The sequence below is a fragment of the Mchenga conophoros genome, linkage group LG7 (genome assembly GCF_057382185.1).
Source record: "Mchenga conophoros isolate Kocher_MC1m ecotype Shallow Benthic linkage group LG7, M_conophoros_male_GT1.1, whole genome shotgun sequence".
In the NCBI taxonomy this organism is placed as follows: Eukaryota; Metazoa; Chordata; class Actinopteri; order Cichliformes; family Cichlidae; genus Mchenga; species Mchenga conophoros.
In genome coordinates this window covers 34,969,088-34,985,199 of record NC_140532.1, presented here as the reverse complement: position 1 = coordinate 34,985,199, position 16,112 = coordinate 34,969,088, and the positions used below count along the sequence as shown (strand labels likewise).

The following is a 16,112-nucleotide window of genomic DNA, read 5'->3' as shown; positions in this document are numbered from 1 at the left end:
TGACACACAGAGACACACACATACATGATTGCAGGTACATCTGGAATTTGCACAGACAGACTAATAATTAATCACTGAATATCCGCCTGCTTACCGGTGGCCCTGGCAGACCTGGGAGGCCATCCAGTCCACTCTCCCCCTGGTAATAAGCACAAAACAGCATGAATAACAGACAAAGAATAAAACCTTTTAATACATTTAAGAATAGAGAAAAAAACAGGCATCAACACTTGCCCCTAATTTGGCTTTAAGTAATATGAAACCTTTAATTATAGAAAAACATAAACAAAAGAAAATCTGTTTTAGTACAAATTCCATCTGTTTTGCTTGGCATAACTACTGTGCACTTGTAGTTTGGCACTTGTAGTTTAATCCTTTCAATGAACAGATCACCACAATAAATAGCAGCAATAAGTCGCAAAAATAGGATAACCCAAAAAAAGACAAAAAAAATAATGCAGGTATTGGTATCTTCATTTATGACAGTGCAATGCACAAACTAAAAACAGGACTATTTGCTTTTAAGGCTCTAAGAACTAGAGTCAGACAGCGGCTCACTCACATCAGGCCCAGGGGGTCCCTCTGGCCCAGCGCCACCTCGGATTCCCTGAGGCCCCTGCAGAAAAGATTAAAGATGTCAGCTTAATAGCAGTATACCATTAAAGTACATGGGGAAGCGTGTATACAAAGAGAGGATTAATGATACTAAAGCTTAGTCAGAGACTCCATTTTCTCGCCAGGCAGAATCAAAGTAAAATCACTGATAGACCAACGAGTAAAGCGAGTAAAGTGAATGCCTCATTGTTTGAAACTGAAAGTTCAAAGGGGGCCTGAATTAGAGATTAAGATTACAGAGCGCATGTCCAATTTTAACAAAGTTTTTTGATCATTTTATTTTTCACTAGTTGGGTGTAATAAGAAATCTATTGGATAAGAACTGTCATACTTTTACATTTTTAATTTTGAATGTATGCGCTGGCATCTTGTCCAGTTGACTACAGAGTATGAGCTGCTTTGTAAAAGAGATAAAGGGAAAACTGCTCCTGGCTCATGATCCACCCTTTTTTCTTTAAAGGAGTTATAAATATCATGTAAAAAAAACAACAACTGAAATTTCTAGTTTTTTGCACATATAAAGCAAACCATAAAAGACACTCACGCGGGGTCCAACAGGGCCTTGTGGACCAGGTAAACCAGTTCCACCCTACACAAGGAGAGAAATTTGAAAACAGATATCTTTATATCCACATAACCCACAAAGCATTATGACCACTGTCTAATATACTTGGTCCAAACAAAATGGCTTCAACTAAACAAAAAACATGGACTCTGCAAGACCTCTAGGTGGTATCTAGCACAGGAAAACCCAACATCCTGCCACTGGATTATTGTCTACCCCTCCTCTGACCACTATTGACAGCACTGTTGATCCAGAGCAATCCATAAACCCAGTGTGCAATCTTTACAAAAAGTAATTCTAATTATATATTTAAGATTAATCAAAAAATAAATACAATTAATCAAAGAGTACCTTCTTGCCAGGTTCACCAATTTCACCTCTTGGACCTCTGGGGCCAGTAAGACCCTGGAGACATTAGCAAAGAACACATCCATCATTTCAATATTTTTTTCTATATGCATGAACATCAATTAATTTCACATAGTTGACATGTTTCAAAATTAATGTTTTCCCCTTTGAGCAGAAGGTGCTTAAAAAAACTCATTAAATGTGGATTAAAAGTATAAGAATTGAGAATTTGAGCTTCTTCTGTTAACACTTAAAAACACTGACCTGTGAAAACATTTCTAAAAAAGAAGCCATCACTGCCACTGACACGGAAACATAATAAGCTTCAATTATCTGAACTACAGCGACAGCAAATCTTAACTAAAGCTAAAAGGTGACAGTAAGACTGCACAGAGTCTAAACATGTTCCTGCCAATACATACACATCATTTCACAGCAGTAAATCAAATGTTTAAACAACACACAGATTGTGCTCCATCAAAAATGTCTGTGCTGTTTTATTACTCACCTCATCACCTTTTTCCCCTTTAGGTCCTCGCTCCCCCCTGTATCCCCACGGGCCCTGAAGGTTTCAACAGAAAACACTCAACATACACTAGTTTACCATCTGTGTCACACTCACCCATACTCTGCGTGTTGTTTAACAGTTAACATAAATAGAATATGCCCACCTGTGATCCAGGAACACCAGGTGACCCCGGCTGACCATCTTCCCCATTGTCCCCATCTCGCCCTGCAGTCCCAGATCGTCCTGGAGGGCCACGAGGACCACGATCCCCCTGTCAGACAGCATAAATCAGACACTTAATGCTCATACAGCAGCTTGCTGGTGGACAGTTTTGATATTTTACTTCTGATATGGTTGTCTTGTTACTTCAAGACAACTATCAAACCTGACAATGTAAAAGATACAAATACGTAATCAAATAAACTGGAACTGCAGCGAGTAAAATCCATGGACCGCAGAGATTCACAGTGGGAAAGATATTATAAATTATCAGTGTGGACTGTGAAGACACTGGCTCTCCAACTAAGAGCAGCAATTCATCACAAAGACAAGGTATCGCCTATATGGCAACACACTGTCTAGAAGATTGTGCTGTGCAAGAACTCAGGTGGGAAACGATTCACAGTGAATGGCTAAACCACCTGTGCTGGCACTGAATAACACTGCATCTGGGATGAAGAATTCTTTTACCAGGTAGGTTTTGTAATGATTTAAATGACAACTGGGTTTTACGAGAGTTGAATTAATTATTGTTTTATACTGTGACCTGCTATTATGCGTTTCCACCAGAGCCAATTTAGCTGTTATGAGCAAGAAGGTCTTAGTTCACTGAAAGTTTCTGTGCTACTTACAAATGCACTATATAAACTTTGCCTGCAGAGGGTCAAAGAGCTGTTAAGTAACCTTAATTAACTGATTTATTCTACAAAAGATCATAAAATACTGTAAAATGACCACAACTACATTTCCCAGAGCCCAGGCTGATGTTTACAACTGCTGTCTGTGTGCTGTTCGCTGTCTGTTTAACGGTCCAAAACCTCAAATATATTCAGTTTACAACAAAAAGCCACAAATTTACAAATGACCTAAGCTGGTATCGTCAAAAAGAAACAAATACGTTCAATCCAGCCCACCAGACGGGTTTGCGAACGGAGGCCTTTCTTTTGGAGTTTCCACTCAAATATAAACCAGGAAACTGCATTCCTGTATATGCTGGTTATGAATCATCTTAAGAAAAAGTAATCATTTAACCTTATCCAGGGATCTCAGTTATCTGTGTTTTCCCCCCTCTTACTCAAAAAAGTAATTAACCAATTAATGTACAACAATCACATGGGGTGGTTAAGCTAAGGAGTCGTGCTGAGTCTATATGTCAGCTGAAATACAGCAAAAGGCAACTTTGACAGGTTGCCAGTTCATCACAGAGCTAACACAGAGGACACACAACACACAACCACACTCTCTCACATCTGCATCTATGGCTACTTTGGAATCGCCAATTAACTTAACATACATGTTTTGATTGTGGGTGGAAACCTGAGTAACAGCAGGACACCCACACAGCCACAGGGAGAACATGCAAACTCTGCACAGCAAACTTTGGCTGTGAGGCAATGCTAACCACTGCAATAGTGTGCCACACTAGTCAAGTCAGCGTAATAATGGATAAACATCCAGAATCTCAGCCTACAGATTCAACATGGTCATACTTACAAAAACATACAATGTGTGAATGGCTCCAAAGACAAAACCTACATTTTTATTCAGCTTTACAGGGTTAGACTGATGGACATGCTGCTCTCTCATGAAGAGAGAGGTATTTTATATTGCTGGTTTATGCAAGACACTTAGGCATGTGACTATTTTTATTTTGTATTACAGTTAATTTTTGTTACACATTCACTGGATTGAAAAAAAAAAAGCCAACATTCAGGAGGGGAGAGAGTGTGGGAGGAGAAATGCATGAGGCCACATGCTCAACCAGTGAGCTGGTTGAGCATGTGGCCTGGGACGCCTGAACCAGATAACTTTAAATCCCATGTCCAACTTTTGACTTGAAAACTTGACTTCATGAGCATTACCGACTCCCTGTTTAGTTTAGTACAGCTTTCCTTTTGTTTAGGTTTAAAACACTGGGAGGCGATTCTATCTTGAGTCACCTCATAGCCAGTGATTTTAGAGACACAGTCTTTTATATAAGTTCGACCTTTATTACATTCAGAGTTCATTCAGAACAAATGGACCCAAAGTGTGTCAACAAAGGATCCCCCACATCATTACACCATGACCAGCCTCTTGAACAGTACTAATATAGTATTGTTTAGGTACTATGTTAATAGTACCTGAACTAATATAGTAATAATACTATTTGAAAAAGATTATTATGCAAAACAGGGACTTTTAATCCATTTACATTTCATCAGTTACTCTGTGTTCTTTTGCTCTAATAGGATTTTACAAAGAGCCTTTATTTGTGATTTTTTCTAATGTCAATAACACATTTGAATTTTCCATGATTGATGCTGACACACCCCAGCATTGCTTACAGTGCTGATGTATGATTATTTTTGCACAAACAGCAAGGTGCTTTGTCAGCGTAGGCTACACAGTCACTCAGACACAAACAAACACAAACAGTAGATCAATATTCTCTGCCACATGGGTCCAAACATTTCAGCCAGCGAAGGTGACTGAGTGTTTCCAACAATCCCAAACCACACTGTTTCTCATCACCCAGCTGAGACCTCACACAATAGATGGCCCTGGCTTTCAGTTTCCATACAGTCAGAGCCCACTTCCAGGACTCATGTTTATGTATTTTGAGACGGTTTTTGAGATGGATGTAAGATTTGCCTCTACCTTAAAAAGCCATTCACACAAACAAAGTCAGAGTTTTTTAGATTTAATAAAACCAGGCAATAAGCGACAAATAACGAGGTCCCACTGAGATAATGTGAAACTTATGACATAACACAATAGAAAACTTGATTAACTATGGTTCAGCGTAATCAAATTTACTCACAGAAAATATGCAATGTCTTAATTTTGCAGTTAAAAAAAGTTTTTTCTCTAAATATGAGAATGGTTACATCATAGGGAGTTTCATGCACACGGGGTTTCCAAACACCCACTCCCTTTAACCGCACTCACTCTGCTCAACCAGCTATGTGACGCTTAATTCAAATTAGCACTTAATCGTCCACAGTGGACTTGCTCAATACCCAACATTGGCTGGTTCGCTTTGATGAACCACCCAATGTTTACAGCGACACCAAATGTGTCAGCTTTTACTAAAAATGGGTGTGTAACTTTTGTGATTTAATGATGGCAAAGTGGACACAAATTAGAGATATTCATCACATTCATGACTAAAACCAAATAATAAGATTAAACATGTAAAGAGGATGTTTCAGGACAGGCTTCATGTATTAATATGTGTCAGCTCATTGCATTTGGTATTACATTTACTGCTGGAATTCCATCCATCCATCTATCTCAAGTTATTTTCTACACGTTGACTTTGGCATACTAAATCAAATTTGTGGCCTTACAGCAGATTTTTTTATTGATACCAAACTTGCTGAAATTTCTGGAGCAGGAAATGCTGGGTTGTTTGCTTACCATCTCTCCTGGCATCCCTGGTCTTCCTCGCTCCCCAGGTTCACCAGGTGGCCCCTGTGAAAGAAAATCACTAAATCACATGGGAACATGTTTGTAACATGCACTAATATACTGCTAAAAAGAACTCATCTCTAACCTGTCTGCCAGGCCTGCCCATTTCTCCAGGTGGTCCTGCGGGGCCTTCTCTACTCTGCAAGCTCACAGAGAAGAAACCCGCCTCAGATTCACAGAAACAAACGAAACACAGAACAGCTTTTAGAAGAGCGTACTTACAGGCCAACCTGCAGCAAGCAACTGGTAGAAACTGGTTTGCTGCGAGAAAAATGGAAACACACATTAAGTAACAAATAGTGACCACAGCAGGTTGTCCACATATAGTAGTTCAAAGCACACACAGTAACAAATCGCCTTCACAAACCACTAACAGACTTTTATTTCTGTCATCTTTTTTCAATAACTGACTTGAAGCTCCCCATCATGCTGGCATACTATATGCGTGTGTGTATAAGTACGTGCCTTATACAACACACAGCTGCGTCCAATGGAAACAGATTAAACAGATGAAGACAGATCATCAACTTGCATGCATGATAACCGAAGGGTTAAAGATTTCACATATAGTCTGGAAATCTGGGTTTAAGTAACATCGAAGATCATTTCAAGTCCTATGTGTCCTTTAGGTGACTCACAATAAATTATATGAGGGCAAAGGAGAGAGGAACATATAAAAACAACTTCTTTGAGGTGTTCTGTACTTGGTGCCTTGATGTTTAATGGAAGGCCAAGAAAGCAGTTGATAAACCAACAACAGGTTTCCTCTTGGGAGTCTTTCTGTGTGGAGTTTGCACTTTCTTCCAGTAGGTACTCTGGTTTGCACCCATGGTCTGAATGCATGCATGTCAGAGTAACCTATGATTCTAAACTTGCTATAAGTGTGAATCTAAGAGTCTGTAGATGTCTGTGTTAGCCCTGTGGTGTCCTGGTAATCTGCTCAGGATGTACCCTGCCACTGGCCCTGCACTTTGCAATATCGGTGGAGCAGGCTAAGCTTAAGTATTATATAGCAGAACATTTTACCTGGAATGCAGCCCATTCCTCAGCAGTGTTCCTCCACAGGTAGAGGGTTGGTAAACCTGGCGGTCCAGGAGGTCCCCTCTCCCCCTTTTTTCCTTGTCTTCCTTCAGGGCCTGTCTTACCCTGTTTGTGAAAGATAAATCAATTTATGTGGTAAATAATATATTAGTTCTTGTTTTATTTAAAAGAGTACTGAACTTTGGCATAAATAACCTTAATGGGAGTTAGCAGAAGTCCACTGTGGACGATCAAGTAAAACATGTCTTGGATTGAAACTGAGGTTTAAATATTAGATACCATCTGAGATATTATTTCAGAAGCAGCTTTAACCTAACATATCATCATGACTTACTAGGTTATAAACAAGCTTCGGTTACCTTATCACCTTTAAACCCAGGGAGGCCCGGCTCACCAGGACAACCCTGTGGAAACATTAACTCTCAATAAATGAAAAAGACAAAAGCAATGTGGATAAATCAGCTGTCACGACACAAAACAGTATTTATCACCAACTTTAACAAGCCACAGATACGTGACAGTTTATCCCTGACATTTAAGACTTTTCTACTACTTTGTAGAAGCAAAAAAGTTGACCTGATAATACTCGATCCTTGTAAAACCTCACAGCTTGTGGCACATTGAGGACCAAAAGGTATTTATTTTACAAGAGCTCCCTCCCTACACCTACAACAATAAAACACTTTAAGATAGGCGTATCAGGTTATACTGTTCAGTAACGCTGTTGTAAATTGATAGGAACTGTGTGTGGCTTCTTTGGTGCTTCCTGTAGGATCTGGAAAAATTCAAAAATTTGGTAAATCTTGATGAATCTTTCAGGATTACTCTGCCTATGTTATGGATTCTGACCAAGTCTGAACACTAATTTACAGAAAGTTTGTTTAAGTCTGTCCTGAATCTTACTATAATGCTCGCTGTGTAGCTCTGTTACCTAACGCCTCCTTGACACATTAATTAATCTAGATGAAACTCACTATACAAACTGCCTAGGGTCCAGGCTTATCAACAACCACATAGATTTTGGGCATTAGTTTTACAACACTGAAATCCCTAAAAATCCTCAAATGTGAGTCCAGACTTTTTGACAACATAAAGCTTGCAATGCAAATTGATGGAAGGAAGACGGTGTAATCACTTCTGAAAAGTTTGAATATAATAAGTTAACTCATCTTTAGATTGACATTAGTGAGAGCTACCGTATGTGGTTATCAGGCAATTGATGTGAGTCAAGAAAAATTATCATCAGAGGTTTACATAGGTGTTGGTTAGATTTTGGATTTGACAGCCTTTTGAGTCATTTTGATAAATCATGTAAATACCTTTATCAATTAATTTTTGCAGCCAGGTACTTTCCTGAAACATGCTTTTTTCTACTTTGAGATAGGATTCAAGATGATCAAGAAGAACCTGTTGTGCCGCGTATGTGGACAGAAAAGCCAACAGGACATTTTCCCTCATGTTCGGCTGGGTCTAATCACATTAATCGTGCTGAGTTATTCTGTGGATTTTATGGCAGCGTGACTCCAGACGTAACCAGATGTGATGTCTGCTTTTGGTTCTGTCTACCCTGCAGTCACAGTTAAGACCCACTTCTTAAACCAGGTAAGTGTTCCAACTAGACAGTATGACCTGACTTTACTCCTCCCGACCAATCAGATAACTTGGAAGCCAAAGGGTAATCCTGTCATATTGGGTAATGCTATGACAAACGGCTGAGACTCCCTAAGCGCGAGCGCTCCCATCACAGCAACAAAGACATGTGGATCAGCGCATGTTTGAAGAGTGTAACCACCCCTAATCAGATTCATATGGCAGCTGATGGAGAACAGCGCTTGTAAGCTGTAAAAGCAAACAGTTGTTATACTCTTTTCATTCACAAAGATTTTTTTTTCATCTCATCCAACAATGGACCGATATTATACATCCAATTTACTTTTAAACAAACAGGAAGGCCTTTGCTTTGATAAGCAAAATGAACAAGTTGAATAAACTCTGCCAAAAATTCTCACTGAGATATGGACATGAGAGAGAGCAAACTACAACAGATCATACAATAGAATTAAAACGGGTTTTAAAGAGCAATGAGAAGACCAAAAGGCCACTTACTTCCAGCCCAGGCGGACCCATTCGGCCAGGTGGGCCTCTCTGAAGCCGGTACATTTTGCCATCTGAGCCCAAAACCAGGTTTCCATCTCTAGACACAATGGCTACAGTTGCAGGGCGGCCTTTTTCTGGTAGTCTGCCTTTGTGCTCACGTCTACGATCAAACTGTATGGAAGTCTGCGTGGTGCGGGAGCTCCCCTTAACATCAGGTAAAGGTGAAATAGTCGTGGTCTCTTTGCTAGAATCTGTGGCGGATCTGGGATCTGAAGGAATCTTAGGAGGTGCAGGAAAACCTAGCGAGGGTTTCTTAGGAGAACCTCCAATGTCCAGGTCTATTATATCATCTGAAGGCTTTCCAGGAAACAGCGATGAAGTCCTCCCATTAGAATCTTTCTTCTTCTCTGTGGTAATGTTTTCCTCCATGTTTTTAGATGATAGTTCAGGTTTCCCTTTCTGGCTTCCCTTAGGTCCATTTCTGGAAGGTTTTAACCGTGGGTTCACTTGTCTGCCATTTTGGAAGATCGTATCCAACAAGTCAGTGTCCTCATCCACCAAAAGGACACCCCCACGACCTACTGAACCTTTCCGATTGGGTCTAGAAGGGACCGTCCCATCGCCTCGTGAACTTTCTCGACGCAGGAACGCATTCTGTCAAGAAAGAAAACAAGAATTGGGGCTCACATTCCATCTTTTAGACATCAAAGCAGGGTTTTTTTGGTTTGTAGCACTGTTTGATGTCAGCACTTGTATGAATCTTTCATTGTTTGGTTCTGCATTATTGTGGTGGAATGTTTGATGAGCTTTAAAAATACTAAGATAAAAATCAGCCTGGTGCAGTTTGAAATGTCCTTACTACCATTACCATCAGTCAATAGAAACGAGAACAATAGCACACTGACAGTAGAGACCCTGTTGATGAGAGAAACCAATGTCATGACAAGTGGACAAAAGCAAAACACACCATATAATCATTGTCAAATCAAAAGCTCTTTCTGAAAGCTGTCTGAAAAAAACAACAACACACTTTTTAAATGAACAAAAATTTATTATGTAATAAAGAAATGTTGGTGTTGGGATGGTTTTAAATCTAAATGACAAAAACCCACATTTTCCCCTACTACAGGCCTCTACCCACAGAAAAAAACACTTTACTGACATCTGGCATTATTTCATTTTATCTGCCTTCAAGTTAGTTAGTTACTTTTAACCCATCTGGCAAATAAAAATGCACACCACCACAACTGATAATGGCATTTATTTTCTAAATAGTTAAATACGCTGTCTCTAATTAACATTTCAGCGGGTTACACTGAGATCCTAATTGAACCCAAAACTATTAAGAACTTCTCTTTTCGGCACTTAACCTTTCCAAAGTGCCCCAGTCTCTGCTCTTTGACCGTTACTGTAGGTCAGCCATCACATTTCTTACAGCATGGTTGGGATACCATTGCTGTTGTAAATAATGACAATAAAGATCTCCTCCTCAAACTATAAAAAGGAACATTTCTGCTCAAATTCCACGGCTTTACCTACTGCGACTTCTGCTATCCTCCAGCTGATACTCAGGTTAAAGCACGTCTATCTCTAGTTGGATCTTCGTCTTAGGTTTAACATCAATCTTGACAAGACTGAGTAGTGCCTTTATATTTACAGCAGCTGTCTTTGCAGACTGTACTGTAAGAAATTTTACTTCAGTACAGACTCTAGACTGGAGCAACATAGGCTCCCTCTGTGTCAAACTCTGTTTTACACCTCCCCACAACAGTTTATACAGTTTAGAGCTTTAATCGACTGCTCTTTATTCTGTAATCGTTCATACTGTAAATCAGCTTTGCCAGCTGTCAAAATGTGAACTTATACATAGGCACGCACGCACACACACAACAAAACAGAGCAAAATGCTGGGCCCTAGGGAATGGAGAATAGTGAGAGAGGCCTTTCAGGGGAAAGGGACCACAGGGCTATAAATTTTGTTTGATGACCGTAATGGGCTGAAATGGAGAGCACAAAAGCGGAGCTAAGAGGCATATGGGAAGCAGAAGGACAGGAAGAGCAAAAGGAGGCGGGGGTTTACACATTGTGCAAAGGTCTAACACAAGATACAATTCAATAATCTCTCAGAATAGACGGCTTTCTACGCCAGGTCTATGTAACCGAATCGTTTATAGGAACTGGTCATCTGGAGATACGCAGACGTCTTGATCCTGGTACACGCACAATGTCACAAATCATGCTAAATAAACATTTTAACCAGTGAAGTCACATTGTAATTTTTTTAGTAACAATTCCAGTATCTTTTGGCACATAAGTGAAACTAGGTTTTGTGTTTGGACCATTAACCTGTGCCTTTTTTCAGCAGAAAAGGCACAGTGAGCAGAGAAGGCAACAGTTCATAACCCTTCCACGATATCTGAGAACTAAATAAAAGTTTCCATGGGACGTAAACAGAGCTATAGGAAAATGAGAGCAACAAATATTAGGAATACAAATGCACTGGAAAGATTGCAGATATGAGTATATAGATAGGCTCTGTTTTCTTGTTGGTTATAGTTGTTTATCAAGGAAAAAATCAATTCAGCATGCTCAATGACATGCCCAAACATCCAGAAACATGTCAAATAAGTTAAACATGGCTTTCATTCATCTGAAACAACAGGCCAACAATTAGCCTTGTGCAATGGGGCCAGTCAGCCGGGCCAGCAAAGGCCTGAGATAGGCAAGAGCCAAAGCCAGTGCCCCGAATGGAAACAAAAGCTCTTTCTCTTTTTCTCTTATCCCCGGCCACATTCAGTCAAACAGGCCCAGCTGATAACGTGACACTGGATCTCCTCTGGTCAACATCGTCTTCTCCACTTACCTCCCTTTCAGTCAGAGGGACTTCCTTATGAGCCAGCGCAGGTCATACTTAGTTGGAATACCATTATACATCTGCCAGTCAGCCAGGTGCTGATAGTTGTCAGTGACTACAAGCCTTTAGGATATATTGAATGTTATATGTTGTATTTTATATATTCCAATCTGTTACACATGTACACAAAATAAACTCAAAAATAAAAATCTACTGCTACAGGCAGCACGGTGGCACGGTGGTTAGCACTGTTGCCGCACAGCAAGAAGGTCCTGAGTTCAATTCCACCATCAGGCCGGGGTCTTTCTGTGTGGAGTTTGCATGTTCTCCCCGTGTCTGCGTGGGTTCCCTCCGGGTACTCCGGCTTCCTCCCACCGTCCAAAGACATGCAGCTTGTGGGGATAGGTTAATTGATTAATCCAAATTGCCACTAGGTGTGAATGTGCGAGTCAATGTGAGTGCGAATGGTTGTCTGTCCCTGTGTGTTGGCCCTGCGACAGACTGGCGACCTGTCCAGGGTGTACCCCGCCTCTCGCCCTATGACAGCTGGGATTGGCTCCAGCGCCCCCCGCGACCCTGAAAAGGATAAGCGGTAGCGAATGGATGGATGGATAAAAATATACTGTCATTGTGCAAAAAAGAAAAAGAAATTCCAAAACATCTTATTTCTCTAAACTGAACACACATATGAAGCATGGGTATATCCTCCAGGTCTAAAAAATAAAGCCAACTAATGTCTTAAAATAAAATATTATAAAATAAATCTAATGGCTACCAAGGAGCAACTTTTAGCTGGAAAAAAGTCCACATGTACAGTACAAAGACGTATTGCTTAATTTATTACTTCAGTAAACACTTTTCTGATGTTTTTATTAACTCAGTTGCAAGTTTCCAATCTAATTTTATATAAAATGACATTCATTTTGTAAATGATTTTCCCCTTTAGAGTAAAATAGAAAATAAAACAGGCATGCTTTACAGCACTGACAAGTACAGTCATATCTGGTCTTAAAAAAGGACACACACGGCCAAGATGCTGAAGCTCAAGGCTTCAGAACTGATCTTCACAAACAAACAGGTGACGTCATGGTGGCTACATCAATCGCTTAGATACGGTCTATGAATCAAACAAAATATTTCTGCTGGAGATAATATCCAGAGTAGCAAATATGAACATGCAATCCTGTCTAAAAGAAAGTTTTCAAGGACACTTGACTAGCTGATTATCAGCCGATGAGACCGCCTCTGTGGAAGTAGATGTTTTGGCACTTTTGCTCCTGATCTGGAGCATTCAGGTGTTTCTTAAGACATTGCCACAGTCTTCTCAGGGGCAGCAGTCTCAGCAAATTCACCCCAAATTCAGGCTGTGCAATGCTTGGAGAAACTGCAAAAAAAATCTCACAAAAACTCTACAGGCCTCAGTTAGCATGTTAATTGTTAATGAAAGTACCTTTTGAAAAAGACTAAACAAGTAGGGCTTTTTTTGGAAGGGTTGCAAACACAAAGCTTCATCTTTCTAACAAGAAAGTGGAGCCAAGCTTAGGTTTGCAAAGTTGCATCTCAATAAATCCCAAGACTTCTGGAAAAATGCCTTTTACAATGATGAGACAAAACAAGATGTCTTACCATTTTTGGCAAAAACAAACCATACCAAATGTCAAGAACGGTGGTGGAGGAGTGATGATTGGGAATGCTCTGCAACCAAAGAATGGGACAGCTTGTCCCATACTTTGGGTCACCGAGTCAATCGGGAACTTCTTTCTATACCAAAGTATTATAGGGTCAAATGTGAGGTCTGTCTCATAACTACAGCTTGGTCCAAACTGAGTCATGCGACAGGACAATGATCCCAAACACACCCGAAAATCTAAAACAGAATAGGCCCAGCAAAGTCCAAACCCCATCCTTATTGAAAAACTGTGGTGGGACCTTAAGAGGGCTGTGCATAAATGAATGCCCACAATAAACTGAAACCAGAATTCCTTGTGACTATATCTATCCATCCGAAGAATCCTCAAGAGGTACTACTCAGTCCTGTTTGAGCAGCATTTGCTAAGAACCAAAGTGCACAGCTGTTTTTCTTAAACTGAAATCATATTTTTGCAGCCAGTGTATTAAGGATTTATGTATTCAGAGGAAACCTTTGAACTTGGAGATGAGTGCTACAAAGAGGATAACGAAGTCAAAGTGATAATGTACTGAAACACTGTCGGTTTGTCTAATTCTAAGGAATGTTTTGACAATAACAAAATATATCATGAAGTATGTTGCAGTCACACTGTTTATGGTTTAACAGTGGTGCTCACCACATTATACCATGTTTTTTTTAATCATATTTAGAGAGCAAAAAGTTGAGTAACTGTGGGTCAGGGGCCCACACTTGTACTTCTCTAACCTACACATCAGTATTGGACCTGTGTGAATGTTAGACACGGAGAATGAAGCTAATGGATTGTGTTTATCAACAGGTCTTCTCTACACTCTGTAACGGTCCTAGAGTATCATCAGGATAATGTTAAATGTGTTAAATGTGAAAAACAACTGAAATTCAAGTTTAAACTCTTCTCAGTCTAAGGTCACACCAAGGCTTCCATGAGTCATCTTTAAAACAGCAGTTTTAAAGATGATCTACAGAGCAGACGTTGCATAGCATGTGTCTGTGTAGTTATCCTGTCAAACAAAACTCTAATAATCCCAGCAAGTAACTCTATGAGCCTTTAAATCATGAGCCAAGATGATGTTTACACTCGATATCTCTCTAAAGGTTCTGTAGTAGCAGGCTCGAGCAAGCAAGCATGTTCAAAGTGTGTGTGTTTATGCGTGTGTGTGTGTTTGCTTTTTAATCCTAACAAGACTTCTCGAGTTGAAGGAACGGTGCAGCAACGGCACAGCCTGAGACTTGGCTGACTTTAAGTGACTGGGGAAATCCATGATTTTGTTTTATTATTATAATCCATATAATTTGTTGTTTTGGGGCTAATAATAGCAAATATTTTGAATAAAGATGAAAATTTTAGAAAACTAGTTTATCTTCTTTAATCTAAGTATGCCTGTTTAGACTGGACTCACACATTTGCACTGCAAACACAATGAAAATTGTAAGTAAAGGTACATGGACTGACTTATTAGTTACAATGAAACATCATCTAGCAACACTTTGCTGCAGGGAGGAATCATGGCAAAGTTAAGTTTGGAAATTTTGCATATAATGATGTCAAGAAATTTCAAAAGACTTGGTCAAGAGAACAAAGCTTTTGTCACATATATGAGGTTTTATTAAGACTGCAAAGAGACAGTACCATGCAAAAAGCATGATGGATTCAGCCAGTATTGGTTTTAAAAAGATGAGCCAATTAACTGACAGGAAATGTGCCAAACGTCTTAAAGGCAACATCATTTGCATTCATACAAACACTTGACTAATAGATCCAGGTATTAAGGGCATAACTATGCTTCTCCATTTGCTTTTCCAACCTTCAAGGCTGGAAGGCAACTACTGGCCAGACTTGCAGGGACTTGAATCTAACCTAATCCATCATATTGTCTTACTATCATCTTAGTTAAAATACCATTGCATGGTAATGCTATTGGAATGACTTCCAGAATGACATCAGTTCCATTAAAACAAAGCAGGAGAATTTTTCATCCACTAAAATTTCATCCACTTAAAAAAAATAAAATAAAAATCTCAATTTAACTTATGTGTCACTCTTACACACAGTAAATAAAAGTTATGGCAGGTGTTCACAGGGCATAATTAATGGCTATCTACACAAAGCTCAAGTCTCAGGAGGCATAAGGAGCTGACAGTAATAAGAAATCTATGGGGGCCTCACAGCCTGACAAAGATGCTGCAGGCTAGAGTGCTATTATCAACACACATGTGCACGCACACACAGACAATGAAGACTTGCTCCTACAAAGGCTAATCAAATGGCAAGGTCCATAAATCTCGCTAAGACACAGGTATGCAGACAAGACATAAGGCGAGGCAGGCACTACAGTGTGTGTGTGTGTGTGTGTGTGTGTGTGTGTGTGTGTGTGTGTGTGTGTGTGTGTCATGTGCACACAAGTCAGAGTGTGACTTCACTGCAGCTCAGCAGGTCAAGTGCGTGGCATTAACGGTGTCACGTTCAGGGATTTTAGAACCAGCGGGACCACCCATGTTAGAAATGGTACATTTAGTTGTGATCAAAGCATCCACCAGTTCAACAGTGGTGGTCTGGGAATGTACAATAAGATCATAAAGAATTATGGAGAAGAGGAGAAATACCTAAACTTTTCTTGCACAATAAAACTGCTCTCCAGCCTACTAAGTACTGGTAGCTGGATTTGCCAGATGACCAGAAATGCTCTCTCATGGAGGCCAACACAGACACTAGCCCTTGTGAATAACTCTCACATCCACAACA

General features: G+C 40.0%; 1 protein-coding gene across 1 annotated transcript in view; it reads right to left on the bottom strand.

Annotated features, from left to right (window-relative positions):
* LOC146570543 (uncharacterized) overlaps nt 1-16,112 on the bottom strand; it is a 119,141-nt gene that overhangs the window by 46,996 nt on the left and 56,033 nt on the right. Inside the window, exons 7-18 of the mRNA XM_085279032.1 lie at nt 8,856-9,500; nt 7,109-7,153; nt 6,735-6,854; nt 5,931-5,969; nt 5,794-5,847; nt 5,658-5,711; nt 2,200-2,307; nt 2,037-2,090; nt 1,532-1,585; nt 1,160-1,204; nt 563-616; nt 95-139 (exon numbers count right to left, since the gene is read on the bottom strand). Of these exons, the coding sequence (XP_085135158.1) occupies nt 95-139; nt 563-616; nt 1,160-1,204; nt 1,532-1,585; nt 2,037-2,090; nt 2,200-2,307; nt 5,658-5,711; nt 5,794-5,847; nt 5,931-5,969; nt 6,735-6,854; nt 7,109-7,153; nt 8,856-9,500 (1,317 nt within the window). The remainder of the gene's footprint in view (nt 1-94; nt 140-562; nt 617-1,159; nt 1,205-1,531; nt 1,586-2,036; nt 2,091-2,199; nt 2,308-5,657; nt 5,712-5,793; nt 5,848-5,930; nt 5,970-6,734; nt 6,855-7,108; nt 7,154-8,855; nt 9,501-16,112) is intronic.